The sequence below is a fragment of the Branchiostoma floridae genome, chromosome 10 (genome assembly GCF_000003815.2).
Source record: "Branchiostoma floridae strain S238N-H82 chromosome 10, Bfl_VNyyK, whole genome shotgun sequence".
Classification (NCBI taxonomy): Eukaryota; Metazoa; Chordata; class Leptocardii; order Amphioxiformes; family Branchiostomatidae; genus Branchiostoma; species Branchiostoma floridae.
The window spans coordinates 23,603,862-23,629,438 of record NC_049988.1 but is presented as its reverse complement, the minus strand read 5'-3'; the positions used below and the strand labels follow the sequence as shown (position 1 = coordinate 23,629,438).

The 25,577-nt window shown below is 46.9% G+C and overlaps 2 protein-coding genes across 2 annotated transcripts in view; both read left to right on the top strand.

Moving 5' to 3' along the window:
• The first annotated feature begins 2,197 nt into the window (after window positions 1-2,197).
• On the top strand, window positions 2,198-5,876 carry LOC118425124. Its single transcript, XM_035833943.1, has 3 exons — window positions 2,198-2,907; window positions 5,141-5,334; window positions 5,730-5,876. Exons 1-3 carry the CDS (start codon window positions 2,493-2,495, stop codon window positions 5,874-5,876), a joined length of 756 nt encoding a protein of 251 aa, XP_035689836.1. The 5' UTR covers window positions 2,198-2,492.
• A 12,480-nt stretch (window positions 5,877-18,356) lies between these two features.
• Window positions 18,357-25,577, top strand: part of LOC118425123 — a 10,334-nt gene continuing 3,113 nt past the window's right edge. The window contains exons 1-6 of the mRNA XM_035833941.1: window positions 18,357-21,209; window positions 21,709-21,999; window positions 22,380-22,643; window positions 23,093-24,295; window positions 24,624-24,816; window positions 25,342-25,536. Of these exons, the coding sequence (XP_035689834.1) occupies window positions 18,357-21,209; window positions 21,709-21,999; window positions 22,380-22,643; window positions 23,093-24,295; window positions 24,624-24,816; window positions 25,342-25,536 (4,999 nt within the window). The remainder of the gene's footprint in view (window positions 21,210-21,708; window positions 22,000-22,379; window positions 22,644-23,092; window positions 24,296-24,623; window positions 24,817-25,341; window positions 25,537-25,577) is intronic.

The following is a 25,577-nucleotide window of genomic DNA, read 5'->3' as shown; positions in this document are numbered from 1 at the left end:
CGTCGTCGACTTGAACCAAGAACTCGGCTGTCCAAAGGTAATGTTCAGTTGTTAGTTCGCCAGTTTGTTGGTTTTCGTTCAACTTGTTTTACCCGTACTAGACTCAACGTTTTGAATCCTTTTTTTAAATACCCGTTTTACAATTTTTCTTCTCCCAAAAAATTACAAATTAATGGAGATGGCGATTTTTTATATGTAGTGGTGACGCTTATATAAGTTTCTCATGGTTTGTCTGTAAGTCTCGTTCAAAGTTCCCAAATGTAGATTAGAATCCGTTTTGCCTTTCTAATTCATCTTTTTAACGTGAATCGCGAGAATGGACAATAAAAAAAAACATGGCTGGTTTTGTTGTGTTGAAATACTTTCGAACTAGTTGCAACAATAATTGTATTTTGCATGGTTTAAACATGTTATTTTTTTGCGTATATCATTTGTTCATGTACTCCAATGACCTCTATGAGTTATGAAAACGTGCCAGTCTCCTCCCATAACTTCTCACCTCCATGTAAATGACATTGGAACTTGTTTTTGCAGCTCGCGGCTTTTCATAACAAAATATTATGGAAAATTCGAGCTGTTTACAATACAGGCGTTGACGTTTGCCGGCATTGTTGCCTTATTTAACGCTAAACAGCGGATAATGTAACGTTGCGTGCGTCAGGTATTTCCGTCAGGTACGTCAACAATCTTACCTGTACGTCATGGCTCACCTGTGAGGTAACAATCGTTCACAGATAGATACACTAGCGCTGTGCGGTCCTTTGTAAAACACCTGTGTTCCGGAAGGAACGGCCACTTTGCAAAAACAAAGTGCCTTTTCCGGTCGGTGCCTTTGTTAAATAAGATCACACGCAAAACGCACAAGTTATGTCCTCTATAGGACGGCGCTCTCGCTCCGCACTTTCTGCGACCCAAATTTTGACAGATCTCTCAACGAAGTTTGTAAAAAAAAAAAGGAATCTTTATACGCTTTGTGTGTTTTTGTTGTCTTTTCAGTCACACATTGTAATATTTTGTATGTTACTCAAGCAACTGGATATGGTTTTCCAAAATGCTATCCAGTTGAGTAACTGCTTTTTGTCGTATCTCATTATCTGGATGTCTAACCTTCATCGGTGTACATTTTGCCGTACACTAAGTCATGCTTTGTTAGTCATATCCTGTACCTTATAATTACATTTAGCCTTTGGCCAAGAATTTGTCATAAACATGTTGATTAAACGGTACACGTGTTACGACTTAACAAAACGGCCATTTTTAAGTGCTGGGATAGGAAGGGAAGGAGTAGTTTGCAAAAACAAAGTGATATTTCCGTGAACCTTTTGTTCGAAAGATCACAGCAAAAAAGGGTACTGTGTTAAAATGACTTGACTTTGGACAAAAGTTACTCTATAAATACTGCGTATGAAAACTTGGTACAGCAGTTTTTGGAAGAGAACGCACGCGAAGGTACTGTAGTGGTTCTTTGCGTTTCTCAGTCTTGTTCAGCTTTTCAGCCACTTTAAACAATTTGTTCCCGTTTGTGTACTTTTACCTGCTCGTTTTTCTACTCAAATGTTCTCTAAGCTTGAATTCAAGTTAGCCTGTGCATGTTCCTCTCCCGTTGGTCTTTGGTTATTTTTTTTACAGCCGTTTAAACTGTTTTATCCTAGCCGTTGTTAATGTTTGTTGTAGTTAAAAAAAACATGTAAATGTCATAAGTTCTGTGAGGTCCATCGCATCTTCCATAGAGCGGGAAAATGAAACCCTATGGTGGCCAAACTCCCCTGGCAAACTATTTTCCCTATAGTATAGCCATTGTAGTTAAGGTAAGTTCACACGTGCGTATATAATCATGTCCGTATGAAGTCCGTATATCTGGAAGTCTTAGCTTCTTCCAGGCTCCACAGGTCGCTGGGAAAATTATAGAAATTGGACAAATGTAGCAAGATGCATACCAGCGCAGTTAGCTGGTCACAAACCATACTCTTCGGACAGTTAACTCCTCTGACATGTCTGCATTTGTCCAATTTCTATCATTTTTCCAGCGACCTGTGGAGCCTGTTAGAGGCTAAGACTATACGGACATATACGGACTTGAACATATACCTACGTGTAAACCCACCTTTAGCTATTGCAGTTAGTCTTGTAGAGACTACTTATATACCGTACAGTCTGCTCATTACGTTCTAGGTACGTGCTCGGGCCCAAAGCCGTGATCACTGAATCATGATATCTGCACAGTTTGTTGACACATTCCGACGGATATTGGAATTTGTTGGTTCGCGCGCTGAAATAGCAAGTCGATTTTCCGCTACGTTTTCATGCCCCGCTCTGCTACCACCTGCATCGGGACCTCCACTGCACATTCTGTAACGAACCCTTCAAAACACACTGGCTGGGTTGGTTGGAAATCCCTTCTTTTAAGGTAAAAAAAATCGTGTTTATCTCTGTTTCTTTCCAGGATTTCGGTTTAGGATCTGGATCATGTGCGCGTGAGAAATTGAGGAGTTATGTGGTGGACTACACGGATATTGCTTTGCTGTTTCGTGGGTCTTTTTCCTTACGACGTCGCTGCACAAGTGGTGGTCCTCACCAAAAGCAGCGTCTACCCAAATCCAGACACCCTACTGGAGGGAGAAAGTGTGTTCTACGATGTCCAGCTGTCTGCGGCGCCAAGTTCAACGGCAAAAATCACGTTCCTGGTGACGAACACCACGAGGATAATCGCGTCACCGGCGGAGGTGGACTTCACCGGGGCGGACTGGGATGTTCCTTGGCGGGTGGAGCTCGCAGCGCCCGAGGACGGGGTGGTGGAGCCCTCGGTGGGGACGGAGACGAACCCCGTGGAGGTTTGGTACCAGGAGGGAGGCAATGCTGCTACACTTGCTGCTTCACTGGATATAGTGGTACAGGACAACGATTATGGTGAGTTGTGTACTTTCTACATTGATAAACTCTTATTTCAATACTGAATCATTTGAATAATACAGCAGCGAGAAATCAGACCTTCGGATAGATTATGAACACAGTCAGGCGTTTCAGAGTTTCAGATAGCATCCACTAGCTAACGCGTACGCCACTTTCATTTTATTATATGGATGACATCCGCGCGCGCATCAGTTTTCCGCCGTTTACAAAAAGGAAAGGTTTTCAGACACACTATATCGTACAACGCAGTTGTAAAATGCGCAAATATATGCCGTACATTAAAAAATATATAAATCGAAAAACATACGAATGCCATAGAATTCCAGCGGTAATTCCAAGGTCAAATAAGAAAAAAAGAAGAACAAAATTGAATAATCTATTGTTCGGTACACGGTACACCATACTCTGTGGTTGTTCAAACTTCCTGACCACTTATATCTCAATAATGAAGACTACTTTTGTTTGGCCAAAGTTTTCATTTGCACGCTCGCTCCAGTATTTGGGTTTCCATGATTCAGAGAATGTAATCAAATCAACATAGACTAACGGATACTTCGGAGCACTTTTTTCAGTTGCTCAGTGATGTAGAGGTTCTTGTGTTCAATGGAATTTTCTCACTGTGTATCATTTTCTGAATGAAATTCACATCTTGTTTGTTATTCTCTTTATCAAAACACCCCCAAAGCGTTTAACCTTGATTTCGGTATCCTAATCCCATAGATTACAGTGCTAAAAATAGATACGCAAGGATAATTTTAGCCGAGGGAAGAAAGAAGATCAATTTCCTTTTATCTTAAGGCGAGCGGGATACATTCTGGAGCGCTGTTGTCTTTTGTATCGTTTTGTCGCAGTTGTTTGCTATCCTTGTTGTGATTGTAACGTTATTACTGATAGAACGGAACCCCCCACTTTGTTTTTTCCTCTTCATCGTTACAGATGGTTAATTGACTTGATTCGGTATTAAAAACACAGTTTCAAACTTTTAAAGCCCGCGGGCAACATACATTTCACCTTTGGAATTTGAATGTCAATATTAAGATTAATGTCAATATGTTAATTAGTAGGACCACATTGCCAAAAATATCCATTTCTTGTTGAATTCCAGAGATCGCACTTTTTAATTAAGGTGACATGACGTGAAATTTGGTGCGAAATTTGGTAGCAGGTTGTCTTTCTATTTTTTCCCTGTTTTCATATGAAATTTTCTGAAAGAATAACCTTCGGCAAGAAGAGTAGTACTACGTTTTCGGTAGTGTTTGTGTGTGTAGTTCTGTATGTTGGTGGATGGACAACATAACTTACAAGGCCTTGATGGATTGTACTGATATTTGTTATGTGGGTAAATCGTGATGAGACCTTGAAATTGATAGAATTCGAACCCCCTAGCGGTTTATTTGCTCATGTTATAGCAACTGCAACCCCCCTCAGCGACACCCCAGCAGGGGTTTTTAGAGGGTATACAAGACGAAGTAACATCCCTAGGCCTACGTCTTAACCTTGCCTCTATCAGGCTCCGTGGATTTGTCGAATAGCTACTATTTGACCATTGATACACAGAGCCTGGTAGAGTCTATTCTGAACCCCCTACTTCGGTGAGTTGTTTTTGTCCCGACAGTCGCAGGAGGTTGATTGATTAGACTCGGTATTAACGGACCGAACCTGATCCCCCGTCAGACCTCGTGAGGAATATTACACAACGTGTACCAATCTCAGGGTCGAGAATGTCATAAGTGTTGCTGCTGGCGTGTCTTAAAACAATCTTACAGTTTTGCTGAGTTTTCATAAACAATATCGGCAGGTGTGCACCAAGTAAGGGACCTGGTATTTCTTACGCTTCAGGGAATGGTATTAGTGTGACATACAGTGTAACATACCAGCTTCGCAGCAAGTGGTTATGTATACGATGTTAAATATAAACAACTGTCACATACATGTAACTAAACACTGCTTTTCAAAGTCCAAGTGTTGGTTAAATCCATGTGTAGTAAAAAGGACTCTGGTGTATTTTATGATGATAACTCTAGTTCGTTCGAACATCAACGGGGGATCTTCTGATTTTTTGTTTTTTTCAGAATACTGGCATGGACAGTCACCGCATTTTTGTTGTATAGAATACAAGATTTCCACCATAATTTCGCATGCTTATTTAATCCACCATCATGACCGCACTGAAATGCATCATGGTCACATGACTGCTAATTCCCATAAATGGTATGGTTTACCAATCCAGACCAGTATCTACGTCATGGCGCCATCAGCTGGACCCGTGACGTCACATTCGGCCGGAGCGTGGCGGTCTTCCACATCAGCATGTCTTACCACACGTCACTCCGGCCCGACGTCACTTCCGGTGACGTCATCAGTGTGCCGGCCACCCTGAACTTCAACGATGGCAGCCAGTGGACCAACACCTTGGACGTTACGGTGATTATGATGATTGTGAAATGAATTTCCCTGTAGATGGAACACTAAACGTGGACCAATCCATGTTTGCCTCCATATAACATATTGTTTTGTGTGTTGAGGGCAAAAAGTCTGGATTTTTGGATCTGTTTTGTTTGTACAACTCTCGCCTTTACAAGATAGAAATAATTCACTCACACGTGATTTTTAACGATGGATACCGGATACCGTCTCAACGGCGCAACTGTGCCAGTCAGTTTGTGACGCCCCCCGTATCTACTCAAAGATGGTTCTTTCGTTGCGACGTTAATGATTGTAAACAAAATAGATGACACTGCAACGACAGTCCAGTCCTTCGATTCAACTTATCTTCATTTCTCGATATTTGTTGACTTCCGAACGTGTGTTCCAACCAGGTTGTCGAGGTGTCCAGTGAAGGGTACATCCTGACGTCAGCGGAAGTGACGCACGACTTCGGGTCATCCTCCGCTGCATCATGGGAAGTCTCGTTGTCGCAGTGTTGCCGTAGCAACGCCTTGCATAACAACGGAGGCACCACGTGAGTAGTGATGGTGTTTTTTTACGTTTTTCATAGGATGTTCCTTGTATAGTCGAAAGCCAACAACTTATAAACGTAAGACTAACATTTTTTGTCTCTATATATATCTACATGTATATCTATGCGCAATCTGATCTATGCGTGTGTCCATATTTAATATCATTGATACATGCAAATAGACATGGGTAGATAACTACATGAAGGAATGGAATAATGTGTGAATATTACTAAATGAATGAATGACTTGTGGCAAGGTAAGGTAAATGGAAGGATGGATGGTTAGTAAATGTGATTTAAATAATGGACGGATGGAGTGAATGAACGGATGGGATGGCTGAATGAACAAACTGGAGACAGTAAATCATAACCACTTAATTATTAACTTTACCGGATCCCAGCATGACCCTGCAGACGAAGGTGGACTTCTCGGTGGGTTCGGGACCACACCTGGCGACGTTCCCTGTCGTACACTGGTACAAACAACATACCTCCGAGCTCTACATACCTGCGACGACTGCGTCAGGTAAGGGACGTTACCTTTTGCCCATTGGTAAAATGTTCAGCAAAGCACGTACACTGTTAAGCCCGTATACTACATCGCACCCCGAATTTTCTCCCGACTAATCCCCAAGTAAGCTAGGCGCTTTATTTTATTTCGCTGGATTGGGAGTAGCCTGGAACCCATCCTATTCTACTTTAAGCACACTCCTCTGATCGCATCCAACTTGAATGCCTGTCCAATGCACATTACATATATTCTGGGAGGCGATAATCCACATTGTGTACAAGTAGGCAAATATATCCACGATTGTTTATACCGTAGAACCAATAGTGTAAATGACATGCTAGACCCTTTATGTTGATGTATCCATACCTATAGATATCCATATATATGTGTTTAGTTGTACTGTAAGTAGTTGTTATACATGTAGACCTTACGAAAGTCGCTGTACTTTTGTCGTGTCAATAAAGATTGTATATACACATACATACATAGCCATACTCTTATCGAGTTGTAACATTGACAAAGTGAATCCTTAGCTGCAGAAAATCTATGGCGCCCTAGCCTCCGTCTCAAGGGATGGTTGTAAAGGTCTGATGTAGATGGCTTATGTTTAAATACCGTTTATGTGCTCTTTAGGTACCCCAGTGGTTTTCAGCCTGGCGTCTCCCTCCGACTACGGCTCTGGCCAGGCCGGTCCGCCCCCCGGGCTGCAGCTGGACCCGGCGGCGGGCAGGGTGGCGTGGGGCGCCGACGGGCTGCAGAGCGGGCTCTGGTCCGCGCTGGTGGTCGTACAGGACGCTGTCACGGGAGTCAAGGTACGTCGCCGTCCATATTTTCGGCTCTCGCTGCACCAAGCAATGGTTTAGTGCGTAGGACTTTCACTATTCGTTGTATGCATGTTCGAATTGAGCCGCAACTCAAGCACACTTCAAAGAAACACGGGTACATCTCTTATATATATATATATATATATATATAAGCTTAATCAAGGTTCCACGTTTGTATTTAGTCAAGTCTGTATGAGGTCCGTATAGAAGACTTAAACTCTATCAGGCTCCAGATGTCTTTTAAAAGATGTACAAAGTTATTAATATTGTTTGTTGGTTCACAAGTGCGTATATATTTAGGTCCGTATGGAATTCTTAGCCTTTACCAGGTTCCACGTTTCACCTAAAAAATAATAGAAATTGGACACATATTATATAGACACATCATATGCCAGAGAAGTTACCTGGTCACACACCATACTTCCCGGACAGCTAACTCATCTGTCAAACTAAGTGTCCATATTTGCCCAATTTTTACCAATGTTAAGTAAGTTTTACTATTTTTTCCAGGGACATTTGTAAAATGACTTCCACTCTACAAGTATAGTTCTATGAAAAAGCATATGATACTTTTGCTAATTATCATGTATATAATTATCATGTATATCTACTTAGGCGATGCAAGAGCTGGTCCTGCACCTCCACGACAGCGCCCCAGCCTACCACCCGCCCGCCGTACAGCCGTATGACGCCGTACCCGGCACAGTGCGCTACCTGAGCGTCGGTCAGGTGTTCTCTCATGTCGTCACCGTGACGGACATGGACAGCGGGAACAGTCTGAGTATCCGCGGTACAGCGGGGAGTCTGCCGGATGGGTGGAGTCTGATTGAAACTTCGGCAGTGGACTCTGTTACAGGTAAGTTGTACGGCACATTTCCAAACCAAGACCCGGTTGGGCAGCTTTCGGGAGCGAGAAGTATTATCATACATCAAACTGAAAGACACCAAACTACATAAGACGTAAAGAGAATAGTCGTAGACATAATTTTTGTATATATTTACGTATAAATCCTAAAAACAGTCCGACCGAGTCTCGGTTTGGAAATGTGGGGTGAGCCAAAGTAATCATATGGTAAACTAAACCACAGAAGCTGGTGTGTTACGCCGGAGAACAGTATGTATACCGGCTATACAGATACAGATACAGATAGACAATCATATGGTGAAAAGTGAATGTTTCTTCTTTTACAGCTGAGAACTCCCGGAGTGGTCTGCTGCAGTGGACTCCCGGAGCTGATGACGTAGGCAGTCACGTGGTGTGTCTAGAGGCGGTGGATAGCGACTTACTCATGTCCGTCCCGCAATGTCTACAGGTGGTCGTCTCGTCTGGAACACTCAGCCAGGTGTGTTTTGTTTGTCTGTTTCGAATTCCAACTATTCCCAGATAATATTCACGAGTATTCTCTTTGACTGCATGTGCATGTGCAGGCGACATGAATTCTGGGTAGTATGTCAATATGCGCAGTGAACTATGTGAAAGAGCTTTTTGCATCGATGCATTCTAAACATACTTTTAATAGAAATTTAGCACATTAACCAGTTAATCTGTATTTTTGCTATAGATTGCCCAACGCCTACCTCTTCCCTCATGACCTCATAAAAGGCTTAATCATTTTGGGTTTATCGTGATTAAACGAAGACTAAAAGAACGATTCCTATTCGTTTTAATCTTTAACCTAGAATATGCTTATTTTTCAGCTCACGTTGTCCGCAGTCAACACCACTCTCAACCTAACAGACAGCTCTGCACAGACCACCTCTCTAGCTACCACAGGATGCAGTATAACAACATCCTCTTCTGTACAGTCTATGACAGTCAGTCTAATGTATGTCTTAGACACCGCACAAGAAAGACTCACATATTCCTCCACATCTGCTTCATCAGTAAGCGTTTCTTACTATTCTGACAACGCAATGGTCTATGTGACCGGCGCGGCAACAAGTACAACGTACGAGACCGTTCTGAACGGCATCAGCTACACCAACAGCGCTGATCGTCCGACGGAGGGGATACGCTCGGTCACCGTTCGGGTGTGCACCGATAACAGCTGCGAGTTTCATCGGGTGGACATCGCCGTCGCCCCCGAAGGTTCTCCCCCAAGCGTCTCGGTGGGCGTCTCGGGGAGTGGATCGTGTCCGGTAACGTTTGACACTGAGATAGGTGCGGCAAATATCATTGCAAACGGCGGAGCGTCTACTACGAACAGTGGTGGGTTGATATCAAGCATGACCGTCGCCCTCCACAACGCAACCGACGAGACGGCCGAGTCCCTAGCGGTCGCGTACACATACACAGAACAGCTCCCCCTGCCGATCCTTGTAGAATCTGCAGAACTCAACACGCCCGTTGGCGCGAACGGCGTACAGAAGGTGTCCCATACCTTAACAGTGGGTCAGACCAACCAAACTGTAGGACAAGTCGTTGTTATCGTGGACATCAAACACTCGTGGATCGGGGACTTGAAGCTGGAGTTAGAACACGAAGGGGTAACCGAGACTCTTACCCTTCGTCCAGGCGGGTATGCTTGCTCACAATACCACATGTCCCCTGCGGTGTTCATCGGTACCGCAGGGTATGCTGACATCGACTCTACGGACGGGGAGCTGCCCAGCCTCTCCGGAGTTTGCCGGTACGAGTCGCGAGGGTCATTCACACCTGACGGAGACTTTTCCAAGTTTGTCGGGACGGATCCTAGCGGGGACTGGACTCTCCACGTCACAGATCTGGTCTCTGAAAGCGGCGATGGTCGACTCGTGCGATGGGCGCTGGTCATACACCCGGACTCGGATAGTACGGTGGCGCTGGATGGTTTACTTCCTCCTCTGGCAGCGTCGTTTGACCAATCAGCAACGCCGATACAGAATGAGATGCTGCTAGAACAAGGAGGCCGTGTGAGGGAAGTGTCTTTGGCGGTACAAATGGTCGTAACTGCCGAAAACGACTCTGACGTCACTCCGTCCCTCATACTTTACCATCCGGACGGAACCGCAGTAGTACTTATGGAGGAAACTGCAGGCTGTAACTTTAGTTCAGTCGCCTACTTCGTCTTCCACGATAGCGGCACGCCGCCTACCGACAGCTGTGCGAACGGCAACGACCTGGCAAGCGTCCTGAAGCCAGCCACGCCACTCTCAACTTTGGCGGGAAAAGCAGTGAACGGAGAATGGCGATTGGTCGTCGACGCCAACGTTACCGTTGACATGGAGATGTTCTCGTGGTCGGTACACGTCGCGGCCGAGCCGAACGTTGATTGGTCGTACGATGCGGCGACCAATCAGCTAACGGTTACGGGAACAGATACGGCCGAGCGGTACGCAGAGGTTCTAAACGCAGTGACGTACGACAACTCCGCCGCGTCTCCCGACGCCACCGCCTTAAGGTACGTCACAGTTGACGTCACCAACGCAGACGGTCTCCATGGCAGTGACGTCACGTGTGTGGAGGTCAGGCACAAGCCCGTGGTTGACCTGAACGGAGCTGACCCCGGGACTGACCTTGCTGTGACCTTCACGGAAGATGGCGGCCCGGTGTCGATCGTGAGGGAGGGCGCGACATTGTCGGGTTCGGACACCAGCAGCGACATTGTGTACATCCTGGCGGAGATAACCAACCCGGTGAGTGTGTTTGTTTGTGTGCTAGAGAGGAAGCTGTTAGGACTGGTGAAGTGTGTTTGAAAGGATTGGAACAATTGCTTCGTCTTAACTTTTCTTGCACTAGTTTCCTATTGGACTGCTAAAATAGTCTTATCTTCTTTGGATATCAATTTATAGTTAGGATATAAAACCTGCTCTCCAACAAGATCTATTCAAGATCTGAGTTACTCAAGATCCAGCGGCTTGAGTAACTGCTGTTAGGGTTATCTTATTACCTGGATGTCTAACCTTCATCGACCTTTGAGTCAAAATGGGTTAACAATTGGAAAGGAAGAAGATAGTTGTGTATCCGTACTCTTTTGTATCTGTTGTATCTGTACTCCTATTTGAGCATTTGTTTGTTCTGTTGTAGGCTGACGGGGACCTGGAGGTTCTCAGCGTTCAGAACATCACGAGGGTGGAACACGTGACCGTCCTGGGACAGGTCATCAGTGTTGACGTCATCATCGCTCCCGTGGTGCACTTCACATCCGGGCAACTCAACATCTCCGGTCTCAGCTCCAACGACGAATATCTACAGGTGACAAAAATTATATCAATATTGTCCCCAAAATAAAAAAAAAAGGCTTTTGCATATATATTTGTTTTTCAATCTTTAAGTCACTTAGATACAGAGAAAGACAGCGGATGCTTTCTAAAAAATCTGACCGTTTTCAAACACTAATCTAATTGCTTAAGAACCTTTTGTGTTACCCGGACGCATAACCTTTATTGAGTGGTCGTTGAAAACTTGATCCGCGTATACCTTTGTGTTGGAAGAAAGTTTAACATTGTACTACCCACACAGATGAGCTTCCATGATCATCGAAAAAGCCTTTGATATAGGAAACTTACATTAGCTTTACACTTTCAAATAATACCCCACTTTCATTTATAATAAAGAAAATATATTTAGAGAGATGTGTTATGATTTGTTATAATTTTGATGGTTTCGTTCATTCCTCTGTATTTGACTAACAAACTTTTTACCCTCAGGTTCTTTTGACCATGACCTACAACAACGCGGCCGAGGAGCCTTCCTCGTCACAACGCGTCATCCACGTCACAGCCAATGACGGGGCGCGACAGAGTGACGTCACCACCGTCACCGTCAGCGTCACACGTGTCAATGACGCGCCGCACTTCAACACCAACCCGCTCCCGTCTCTCACCACCCAGGAAGACGCCAATAAGTTTACGCAAGTTCCCATAACGGTGCTGCAGTTCATAGGTATAGGTAATACCTTATACCCGCGTGGGGTGAAGTTTTTATTTTTAACTTTTCTACTTTGGTAAGACCTTTGTGTGTTTTTGGCACGATCTATTACAACGGTAAGATCTTGGAAAATCGTGGATAAAACATGACGTCAACATTAAAATATCGGAGATCCCCTAGATAGACCATAACCCTGATGAAACGTACGCAGGTTGTGTTGATATCGACGAATTTTCCCGGATTTTCGTGTCGTGGTAGATCTTGCAACAAAAATTGCAAAGATGTTACATAGGTGCTAAGTTGTGTTTGATTAACACTTCTTGCATATAGCCTCTATGTTGCAGCAAGAGTGCATGACTACTTTGCTTCTCCTCACTCTGTGCAGGACTTAACACTTAAGGACAAGCTCTGTACGGCATTTCCAACCTTTTTTTTTGCATTGTGGTGTGTGTTTGTCTGTGTGTGAGTGTGGGTGTTTTTGGTGGTTTGTCGTGTGTGTTGTGTGTGCGTGTGTGCATGCATGTGTGCTTGCTGTGTCCGTGCGTGTGCGTGCGCGTGGACTAACCAACGCAAATTTGCTTATGCTCACTTTTTCTGATTCCGCAAGTGTCAAACTTTGATACTTCTGATAATGTGAGAAAAACGAAACTAATACCGACTTGTATTTCCAGGTTTTGACTCCATCATCAGCGATAACGACGCGGGAGCGACCCAGGGCATCGCGATTATCGGAGCCGACAACACGAACGGGCAGTGGGACTACCTGGCCTGGCCCGGGGCGTATACAGGTAGGGGAAATGTTCTTCTTCGAAATACGTGTCAACGTCATTAGATTTTTTACCCTATAGCGGGTTTGTGTTTTTTTGTGCGGTATGTGTGTATATATGTAAGTGTTATTATGTGGTAGGCGTACGGGCAGTGGGACTACCTGGCCTGGGGCTTATACAGGTAGAGAAACAATGGTGCTTTCCTTGATGACAAGCACTCAAAACATGTACTGTGAATCCAGGGTGATAGAATTAATGTCCTTAAGTCCCGTTGTATGTAACCATGGCACTTAAGTTAATGTCGTGGTTCTTATTACTGTCTCAGAGATAGTTGACGGCGTGAGTCATGAGACAGCCAGACGGCACGATCTACAGAAATAGCACGCTGTCGGCGCTGTCCTTTTCCTGAATGTTAAATAAACGTTGTTGTACAGGAACAGCATTCAAATGACGCTGCCCTTTGTACTGAAGTGTAACTACCACACGTTCGTGAGATTTCAGAGATTGCTTCAGATCCTGTCGTTGGTGCTGACGGCTGACCTCCAGGTGCTGTTACTATTTCAGAAATTGCTATTTCAGACAGCGTGAGACAGGCAGGCAAACGGAATAGTCTACAAAAACAGCACGCTGTCGGCGCTGTCCTATTTGCTCAAGTCTAACTAGCAGTTGCTGTTACTATTCCAGAGATAGTTCCTGGTGTTATTACAGAGATTGCTGACGGCATGAGACAACCGGACGGGATAGTCTACTGGAACAGCACGCTGTCGGCGCTGTCCGTGGTACTAAAGGCTGCTGTTGATGTTGTTACAGAGATAGCTGACGGCATGAGACAGCTGGACGGGACAGTCTACAGAGACAGCACGCTGTCGGCGCTGTCAATGTTGCTGAAAGTTGAATACTAGTTGAATCCTGAAAGTTATTTTACCAAGACCAGCATGTTTAAGGTCCTGTCTTTGGTGCTGAATGCTGACCTCCATTTGCTGTTACTATTTCAGAAATGCTATTTCAGACAGCGTGAGACAGGCAGGCAGACAGAACAGGCTACAAAAACAGCACGCCGTCGGCGCTGTCCTATTTGCTCAAGTCTAACTACTAGTTGCTATTACTATTACAGAGATAGCTGACGGCGAGAGACAGCCAGACGGGACAGTCTACAGGAACAGCACGCTGTCGGCGCTGTCCGTGGTACTGCAGGTTAACTGAAGGTTGTTGTTGATGTTGTTACAGAGATAGCTGACGGGGTGAGACAGCCGGACGGGACAGTCTACAGGAACAGCACGCTGTCGGCGCTGTCCGTGGTACTGCAGGTTAACTGAAGGTTGTTGTTGATGTTGTTACAGAGATAGCTGACGGGGTGAGACAGCCGGACGGGACAGTCTTCAGAAACAGCACGCTGTCGGCGCTGTCCGTGGTACTTAAAGCGGAATACTTCAACTTCCTCCGGTTCATCCCGGACCCCAACTTCAGCGGCGAGTCCACCATCAGCTTCGTGGCCTGGGACCTCTCAGGTGAGGCAAACTTGTAGCCTGATATCTTAACCTCTTGCTTAGAAGTCCCAAGTGGAAGAAGGGTCCCCGCAGGGCAGATTACGCGATATTTTTCTAATTCTGCACTTTTGGACGTGGCCCTGTGGGGCACCTTTCGTCCCTCGGGATATGTTTTTGGCCCGGTCGGGCACCGTGTTGAATTTTTGTTGCTGTTTTGTTTCAATTGAATGTCATTTCATGTAATATTTGTACATTTTGGTTTGTGCTGATATAAGTCCAAAACCTGCTCATAGACTCAGTAAAAGATGTTTTCCTCATCTAGGCTCTACATCATCCCTCAACAACGGTGACTTTGTGAACGCGACGTACACGGACAACACCGGTCCATTCAGGTACGGGAATACAAAACGTGCCTTCATAATTTCTCTGGCAAAACATAGAAAACAGTTAAAATATGTCCGGCGACTGACCGAAAGTTTGTTGTTAAAACCTTTACTTTCCGTACAGATATAGCATTTACAGCTTTCATCATAGCAATCAATCAAGGGGCAAGCAGAAAGCCATACATATGTCTAATAAGTGTAAGAAAGGTTGAAAGACTGACCGAACTTCTATCACAGTGAGGAGCACGTGACAGTGACGTTGACCGTGCAGTCCTCCAATGACGCACCGACCGTCGACACCTCACAAGTGGTGACGTTTACCCCCATTGACGAAGACGTCACGGATCCTGCTGGTGACGCCATCACCGTCCTACTGTCCAACTGTGATGACGTGGACCTGACGTGGCCCGGCACGCAGCAGAACATCGGCATCGCAGTGACTGGTTAGTAGGTCTTTCACACACTTGATTTTTTCACTCACCCATTCTATGCATCTCAGGCATCTGTCTCTTTCATTTCAATACGCCAGCCTAATTTCCACAATCGCTTTGAATCATCCTCACTTTGGAATTATCACTGATTGCCGTTCAATCACACAACGCGTCTCTCTTTCTCACTTAATCTCATCGATCACGCAGCGACTGTTGGTTTTTGTTCTGGCTTTTTTAAAAATCTGAACTACAGTATAGATATATGGATTTATTGATTATCGATTAATCAATGGACTGATTGGTAGATCAATTAATTGATCTATGGGTTGATTTATTGAGTGATATGCCATAGGCGCTGACAGCTGTAACGGCGTTTGAGAGCACGGATAATGGGACCAAATTTGAATGTGATTGATTGAGTGATAAATTAAAGCACTTACAGATGGATTGATATGTTGATCTATTTCCACAGGCGCTGACAGCTCTAACGGGTTGTGGGAGTACAGCACGGATAACGGCACCACGTGGTCCCAGCTCGGGGCGGTGTCGGGCAGCTCGGCCGTGCTGCTGGGAGAGGACGGGGACGGCGGACGGTACCGACTTCGCTTCCGGCCCGAGCCTGACTTCTCCGGCACAGCCTTCCTGTACTACCGGGCCTGGGACTTTACCACGGGAACGGCTGGGAACACAGGGGTACGGCGTGTATCTGTTGGTCATTTTTAATTAGCCAAGGAGAAACTACAAAAGGGATGTGCTATGTTAAAGGATTTTGTTCTGTCTTATTTTGCATGTTTTACCAAGTTTCTTGAGTCAAACGTAGTCGACCTTAGTGTTGTTTATATGAAGATAGGATTTCTGGACCTGGACCTGAATTTTCTGAATCCGTACCCACCCCTTTTGGGGAGGCTACATATTCAGAGCATAACTGTGGATCTTACATGTACACAAACACACAAAGGCTTTGAGGTAATCTAAAGAAAACTGTGTTGTTTTTCGTTGCTAGGTGTCAGTCACCTACACGAGCCCAACGGGCGCGTTCAGCCAATCAGAAGCCATCGCCTCCATCACCGTGCTGCCGTCCAACGACTCCCCATTGGTCACTGACGGCGTCACCATGGCAACCATCACAGAAGACATCGCGTCAGACGACAACCTGGGCACCTCCGTGTCCGCCATGTTGGCCGGACACTACACGGACAGGGACACCGGAAATGACGCGGGTGTTGCCGTGGTTACGGTGGACGAGACGCACGGCGATTGGCAGTACACGTGCGACAGTGTCCAGCCGTACGATTGGTTGGATTTCGTTGGCGGGTATCACCTTGGTTACGTGGTTCCTCCACTCCCTACTCTAGCCAGTGCGACCTTACTGAAATCGACTTGCCGCGTAAGGTTTCTACCGCAACCAAACGTGAACGCAGAAAACATGGCGCCCAGGCCTTACGTTACCATCCTGGGCTGGGACAACACGGAGACCGGACTGGCATCCTCCTCCAGCTACGGCGTTGAAGTCACGGGGTACGCCGACAGCGATCAGAACGAGTTCGGCTCGGAACTCATCAACGTCACGATCCAAGTCACTGCCGTAAACGACCCACCGGAGCTACAGTTCGCCAGCAGCGATGTAGAAGTGTTTTTCTCAGAACACGGCAGCCCTGTCACTCTTGTCGGAGACGGGTATAGCCTTACCGATGTAGACAACAATAATCTTGTTCGCGCCACAGTGAGTATTGATGGCGAAGCTTTAAACAACTGCTCGGAGTCGTCATCTTCAATTGAAGAGGTGACAGTCAATCTAGACGGAACAAACCTCACGAAAAACATTATATCCGTGTGCCCGTTCCAGATGACGATCGCTCCTAACGATACTATCGCTGATTCCGCTCCCCTGGAAGATTTCAGATCTGTGCTCAGCACGCTCTCCTACGCAAACTCTTACACCAACCCAAACCTGCTCAGTCGGACGGTCAGCGTCACTGTGTTCGATGGTAATGACTTCAGCGAAACTGCGAGCGCCCACGTGACCATCGTGGTAACCAATGACGCGCCAGTTTTGACCAACGTCACCAAGTTAGAATCTATCGCAGAAGATGTACAAGACGTTGACAACAACGGAACAACTGTGTTGACACTAGTCGAGGACATCTACGTAGACAGTGACGTGGGCAGTGACGTGGGGGTCGCTGTGGTGGGTGCGGACACCCGATACGGGGCGTGGCAGTCGTGCTGCGAATGCGACAACGCCACGTGGCAAGACATGATTGGCGGAATGTATTACGGCTTCGTCGTCCCTCCCGACCCGTTGCCGGAAAAGGCGACCCTCCTCTCGGCGAGCTGCAGAATCCGGTTTCTTCCAGAAGCGGATTTTAACACGGAGATAGACGCGCAGGGTTCTCCACGCGATCCCAGAGACCGCCCGTACGTGTCCATCAAAGCATGGGACAACACGGGCACAACGGCCGGCATGGTCGCTCAGTTCGGGGTCGACACCACCGTTTGCTCCAACGTGTACACCTGTGAGTTTAGCGCGGAAGCCGTCAACGCTACCATAGACGTTCTGTCCGTCAACGACCCTCCAGAGCTCACACTTTCTTCAGAATATTCGTTAGACTTCGTAGAGGACGGGGATCCCATCTCCTTGCTTCCGGACAGCTTTAACGTCTTAGACAGAGACGGAGTAGATCTCAAGAAAATGACCATCTCCTTGCAGAACTCTACAGGTGACGAAGGGTTTCTTCTCAACGGAACGAGTGTCGAAAACTTGACCATAAGTGACAGTAGCAGCGTTGCTTTCATAGGAGGAGCCACCGTAGAACACATAGCCTTTAACGGAACAAGTGAAATGACACTGCAAGCTCCCTTCAACCAATCCGCAGTCAGTATCACGTCCTATGTAACTCTGCTTCGGTCCGTTATGTACTACAATAATGAACCTGAACCTGACAACTTCACTCGGGAGGTCCGGATCTGTGCAGACGATGGACACAACACGACTTGTGAAGACTTCAGTATCTCCGTCCAACTCCTTGGCGACAACGCGCCAGTTCTTACCGTCAGCTCCTTCAACTTCACTTTCACCGAAGACGGTGATGAAGTCTTCGTGGTGGATCCTGAGAATCTCACCCTGTCTGACGCCGACAACAATGAGTACTTCTTCATGGCTGAAGCAGTCGTGACTGTCCAGTCCTTGTCGCCAGACTTGGAGACACTAGCAGTCGATACCAGCAACACTTCTATGTCGTCTGACTTTGATTCTCCGAGCGGTACACTCACTATAACAGGTCAAGCAAGTGTGCAAGCCTACCAAGATGTTCTACGTACCGTAACGTACAAACACAACGGCTCGGAACCACAACCAGGCTCCAGAACCCTCACCTACTACGTCACCGACACGGAAGGACTGCAGAGTAACGTTGTCGTCGCGAGTGTCGATGTGGAAGTCATAAACGACTGTGCTCCAGTGTTAGAAGCAAGCGGTGTGTTTGTATTCACAGAAGGGCAGGACTTACCAACCCCCATCGGACGGAATGTCTCACTTACTGACTGCGACAGTGGTGACTTCCCAATGGAGTTTGTAGTGGTTTGGATCGAGCCTGCCTACGATGGGGCGTCAGAATCATTATCCGTGACGTCTACAGAAGGTATCACGTCTTCGTATCAACCAGACGACGCTACCTTGCGTCTTAGTGGGCCAGTCTCTTTAAGTATGTTTCAATCCGCCTTGGAGACACTCACCTATGCAAACGCCGCTGAAGAACCCAAACCCACAACCAGACACGTGTACATGTACGCATCGGACGGACTGCACAACAGTTCTCTCGCCCACCTCACCATCAACATCAGCCTGGTCAACGACCCTCCGGTCATCGACCTCAACGGTGACGTCACCGCCGGATCTGACGTCATCGCCGTGTACACGGAAGGAAGTGGCGACATGACCGTCGCTGACAGTTTGAGTCTAACAGACAACGACAACAGCCTATTGGCGTACGCTAACGTAACGCTGGTAAACAACCCTGACTATGGGTATGAAACGATTACAGTGGACACTTTGGGTACATCGCTGATGGCTACGTACGTAAACGCAAATCAATCTTTAGTCTATATTTCTGGTGAGGATACTGTAGAAAACTATGCCGCTGTGCTTAGAACAGTGTCTTATTCCAACACACACGGCGACCCGGACCCGCAACAGCGCGTTGTGGAGTTCACCGTGTCTGACGGAAACCTTCAATCTGATGTAGGCACAGCTTACATCATCTTCGAGACGCAAAACGACGCGCCAACGTTGTCTTCGGCATCCACTGACGTCTCCTTTACAGAAGAGGGCTCACCTGTGCCAGTTTCGCCAGGTGTAACAGTATCAGATGTTGACAGTACGATCCTCGCGTCAGCCTCTGTAGCTATCACCAACCTGATGGACCAAGGATGGGAGATTCTGAACGTGTCAACCCCAGAAGCTCTGTTTTCCGTCTTCAACGCGACCTCAGGCATTCTCCACATCTCTGGCGTAGCAAGCGTGGAGGAGTATCAGACCACGTTACAAACTGTGACCTATCAGAACACTAAAGACGAACCCGCCACTGTAGATAGAGTTCTCGCCTTTACTTCTAGCGATGGGATAACAGAAAGCATCGCTATGAACATCACAGTCAGCATTGTCTCGGTGAATGATCCACCTTCTATTGTCCTCACCAACGGGAGTTCTACACATACTGGGGTGTTTATCGAAGATTTTCTCCCGTCTCCAATTGTTGACTCCAACGTAACTGTCTCCGACGAAGACAGTACGTTTCTTTCGGAGGTTTTCATCAACGTTACTAACGTTACAGAAGAGGGTTTCGAAGGCGTTTTCTTCGATTTGTCGTTCTTGTCTGACAGTGAGCTATTTGACCAGACACAGTACAGCCAGATTCTGGTGTATAACTCAACGCTTTGTACAGCAGACTCCGTGCACTCATCAATACAGCTTCGCGGTGCGTTCACTCCGGTACAAGCCAAGGAGCTCCTCCTAGTGGCCAGATACTGTACTGCACACGATAACCCTACCGAAGGCGAGCGCATGATCAACATCATCGTAACAGACGACCAAGGCGAAACCAGCTCCCTCATCAACTCTCTCATAACAGTCGTACGTGTGAACGACCCACCACGACCGGTTAGCGACACTCTCACGACCTCCTTCACGACTCTCGAAGACAACGACCTGACGATCACCGCCTTCAGCCTCTTCTACGACCCCGAAGAAAACTTGACAACGTCTTCGGTTAGCGTGATGTCTTACCCAACCAGCGGCGACTTGACTGTTACCAGCGAAGGCGATCTCCACTACACCCCTGTCTTACACGACTTCGGGCAATACGATCTATCCTACCGTGTTTGCGACTCAGAGCACGCCTGTACCGAAACATACACCCTAACAATCGACGTCATCTCAGTAAACGATCCACCAGAACCGGTCTTACCTTTGATCATCGCCACCCAAGAAGACACGCCCGTGTCTACAAATCTGAAGACGTTCGTCCAAGACGTTGAAGACGACACGAGCGAAGATTCGAGCTATCCAAGCGTCGCAGTGACCAGTTACCCAACCACTGGTAACACAGAGTTCTCAGCAGACTTTAGGGTGATGAACTTCACGCCAGCTGCTAACTATTACGGCGAGGAGCAAATCGGAGTACGCTTCTGTGACAGCGAAGGCGCCTGTATAGAAAACACCATCACTATAACAGTAGCTGCAGTGAACGACCCACCAACACTTACTGTAACCAGCGGACAGGATCAGGCTAACGCTATACAAACAAATGAGGACGTTCCCATTACTGTAGGAGTGGTTGTATCAGATGTGGAACAGCGCACGCCATTTGCCATCATCACAAACGACACAACGCATGGCGCAGCTGTCCACAACACCACGGCGATGGTAGAAACCCTCATAGAAGATGCAGACAACCCGTTCAACACTCTCTACACGGTTTCCACCCATATAACTTACTCCCCTGACGTGGATTATGTGGGGGAGGACCGTGTTGTGTTCTATGCGTGTGACAGTGAAGGAGAGTGCGCACAGGGAGTCATAAATATCCAGGTGGGTGACATGTTATTATGTTAATTCACTTTATTACCTTCGTTAAGAAGTTATCTCTACCTGTTGGTGAATACCAGAACTCGAGAAGCAATGGATGTATCTTCATGATATTTGGCATGTTGGTAAGGGTTGGCCAAAAAGGGCCGAGTAAGAACTATGGGCTCCCAGCGGCTTCCTATAGTACTGCAGAAGAAATCTGTTATCTTCTGCTCTGTACATTCTTTGATTGGTTTGTAGATTGCCCTTTTGGTCGAAAAGACGTTTTGCCCCTAGCATTGTCTTTGGAACTACAGGGAGCGTTTGAGTTGCATACATCGGAACACGATAAGTCTAAAAGATGTGAATGTATTTTCATGATTTGTATGTCACCTTTCTGGTTATCACTTTGATACTGTTCTTACATTGCTATTTCATGTGCAATTTGGTATCATAAGCGCTTTGTTGTTTTATAATGAACATATTGTGAATACATTGAATAAATAGGTAAATGTATCCCCAGGTCTCCTCTGAAAACGACCCCCCGCGAGTCGGTTCTACGACTGTCTACACAGAGGAGGACACCCCGCTCCTTATAAGGTTACCCGGCGGGTTGAACATCTCTGACGCAGAAGACGTCATCGACGCGTCTGACGTTGACGTGACGCGGAACGTCTCACTGGGGCTGCTGACGTACGATGACGCCGGCGACCTGACGTACACGCCGCCCGCTCACTTCTACAGCACCAACCCTGATGACGTTACGTTCGACATCCGCGTGTGCGACAGGGACGCGATGCAGCTCTGCACGGAGGTAAGGAACAAGTGAACTTTCTTGTTAAGCCAGATACTCCTAAGAGTATACAACATGACTTGATATTTCTAAAGAAAATTCTGATTGTACAATCAGCAATAGAGAAAGTTGTGATTAAAAGATGAACGACTTCACAGACAGCAGCATGACAAATATTGATGTCAATATGTTCTCAATTCAAACTTCTACATGTATGTTTTCAACTGTTTTTTCGGAAGGTGCATTTTTTAACACAAGCAGATCCTACGGTGATATAAGCTGGTAAAGAGGTGTAGCCGGCCAAGGAGTGTTCATTCGGTCATGTACTGAACGATCCCCCAGTAACTTCACTCACGTAGTGCAGTGCGTGGAATTTATGTATCTATTGTATTCTATTTTAGGCGCAGATCCAGATCTCAGTGATCTCGGTGAACGACGCCCCTGTCGCCCCGCCCCAGTACATAGACATGTACGAAGAGACTAACTACACGTTACACCTGGGCGCCGTGCTGACCGATACGGAGGATGCTAACGGCACGGTGGACTCGGTGAGCCTGACCGAGCCGTCCCCGAGCCTTCTCACGGCGCGGTACGATAACCGGACCGGCCTGGTGCACATCGCGGCCGGGACGGACAGGAGCGGGAAGGACCTCATACACTACCAGGTGGGTTCTACACTCTTATCATCCCATGTCATCTACATGCTTTAGAGTACCCTCCTCTCTAAGGACCTCATACACTACCTGGTGGGGTCTACGGAAATTTTGTTTGTTTTATCTAGATCTCCAATAATGTTTGTTGACGAATGCAGTTACCCACTTTTATAACGTGTAGCCAGGCTAGCGTCATATTCCCAAGCTGGGATCTGACCGGGCAGCTTTCGGGAATAGAATATACCAAACTACACAAGACGTCAAGAGAATATTCTTGGCCATTATTTGTGTGTATTTTTACGTATATATTTTCTTTTCTCATTTCACAAACAGCCCGATCGGGCCCCGGTTTGGAAATGTGACCTCGGCTGATGTCTTTCGGGCAAGACACCCACAGAGTAGAACACAATGATAATATATTAATTCATTAACACCTTTTTCTACATGGAATCCCTCCACAGGCCTGCGACTCCTCCGGACTATGTAACTTGGACGGTATGATCATCGTCACCATCCTAGAGGTCAACGACCCGCCGGTCGTCAACCCCTTCGACGTCTACGCGTCCGAAGACGTCACGAGTGTCATAAACGTCGGCGATCATTACAGCGACTTGGAGACCAGCGAGCTTTCATCCTTAACTCTTCGGCTGGTGGACCCCATTTCCGGTGCCTACCAAACGGAAGTGACGTCAGAGAGAGGCGGGGAGCTGGAGGCCATCAGCAGCGCGGGATTGGTGCAATACAAACCGTTGCCTGGATACGTGGGTGACGACAGCTTTGCCTACGCCGTCTGCGACCCGTGCGACCAACGGGAGGCCAGGCTGACTGGAGGGTATGTATCGGGGATTCCCAGCTGCCAGAGACAGCTGGAAATGAACCAAGGTCACGAGTATGACGTCACGGGCACCCACATCGCCTGTTCGGTTGCCACGGTAACGATATACGTCATGAACACGAACGATGCCCCGGATGTGTCAGCATTCCACATCGTCACCAGCAGGTATGAAGTAGTGACCATAAACCCCATAGACACCCTCCTAAATGACGCGTACACCACAGCGGATATGTCCGTACATGACCCCGATGACGTACAAGCGCAGGGACTCCTAAACAACGGAATGAACTTGACCTTCTACCAAATGATAGACACAACCGACCTCAACGCGACAACACTAGCCATAACCTCCCAACCTGCTAAAGGCACCGCAGCAGTAGACACGTCTTCAGCCGTACCCGCCATAACCTTCACACCGAGACAGAACGAGAGCGGTTACGACAGTTTCTACATCCAGGTCTGCGACAAGAACACGCAGTACAAGTCATCCCGGTGTAGCGGCAACGTCGTGAGAGTCATGATAACCGCCCCAAGCCCTTATATGGTCAACGTCACGGCCATATCCGGAACGGGAAACAAAGACATTCAGGCTGACTCGAAATATTCTTCCGGGGACTCTCTCCGCATTGTTTTTAACGAGGACACCAATATGCCACCCTTTGGACAAGCGGGGTCTGTGATCACAGCAAACGATCTGCATAAGATGTTCACTTTCAGCACGAATCTAACCGTGGCCAGCAATGCCGACGCCTTTACCGGCACTTGGGTGAGCCCGCGAGTGTTGGACATCACTATCGCTGACGTAGGGTACCCGCAGATAGAGCCTAAGGTTTGTTCACTTGTACTTTGCTATTTACCCTTTGTGCTTCTAATTTGTACTGATTATTCACAAACGTTCCTCTTTCATTTGGTGTATTTTGTTAGATTTTATTTGATTGTACTATTACCGTTTAGTTTGTTTTCCGCTTTTTTCTTCTTTTCTTTTGCTCATATGTGTATGTTGTAATTAACACACAACAGTAATTGTTATGATCGTATTTATAATCTCACTTTGTGGGCAGACTTAATGCGTTTCTGGTCTCTCCTGCATGTTTCCTTTCCCATGCTGTTACTTATTTCCTTATTTTTATGTGCAAATTAACAACAACCATCACCAGGTTGGGGAATGGACTGTCAGCGTTAACCCGGTTGCTCCGTGTGGCGGGTTTGACGAGTTGACGCATGCGCCGTTACCGGAGGACCAGTGGTCGCCGTACTGCCTGCTGAACGCCGTGAAGGACTCTGCTCACGCTAACGACACGTCACCGCCACTGGTGGGGAACTGGGGGCTACGGATACCCTCTCTTACAAGTACGGGCTTTTTATTATTGGGATTAGTTGGTATTAGTAAGAAAAGTTGTCGTTGTAAGCGCCGTGAAGGACTCGGCTCACGCTAACGGCACGTCACCACCGCTTGTCCGGAACTGAGGGTATCTCTTACAAGTACGGCTTTTCTGTCGCTTGGGTAGATGAATTAATTCATGAATTAATGTCCCAACTAATGATCAAGTGATTGTGTGAGTGAGTGAGCGAGTACGTGTGAGTTGGAATGGCGGCGACTGCATGAGTGACGGGCATTGGGAGCCTACGAATATCCTCTCACAAATAAGACGGTTCTGTTGTTGGAGTAGCTGATTGAATATATGAATGAATGTCTATAGATATGGGAGAGTAAGAAGGAAAGGAGGGTAAGTGAGGTGGTGGTAGTTTGGGGGGTATTTTGGGGATGCAGTGTTAGGGGGGCAAGAAAAATGGAAGTCCATCTGTATTAAACCTTTGTCCTCTCTAATTTTGTTTCTAATCTTCGCCTTACGAATGAAACCTCTGTATCCTCAGCCATCGTGGTGCGTAACGACCAAGTGGACATCTCGGTACTGCGGGACCAGCCGGCGTACTTCGGGCGGGGCTCCGAGCTGGTGCTGAGTCTGCAGCCCGCCCTGTCCTACCAGCAGCTGCAGATGTTCTGTCAGCAGGAACCACAGAACATCGTCACCATGGAGACGTTCGGCCATGGAACAAGCCATGGTCAAGGTAGGTTAGAGTTACGTTTATCTTACAGAACATCGTGGACC

What these genes read in the sequence shown, in the direction of transcription:
- LOC118425124 (XM_035833943.1), top strand. Translation starts at nt 2,493, where the DNA reads ATGTGGTGGACTACACGGATATTGCTTTGCTGTTTCGTGGGTCTTTTT. An exon ending in GGTACAGGACAACGATTATG is followed by an intron (nt 2,908 to 5,140) that starts GTGAGTTGTGTA and finishes TTACCAATCCAG; the next exon opens with ACCAGTATCTACGTCATGGC. An exon ending in CCAACACCTTGGACGTTACG is followed by an intron (nt 5,335 to 5,729) that starts GTGATTATGATG and finishes TGTTCCAACCAG; the next exon opens with GTTGTCGAGGTGTCCAGTGA.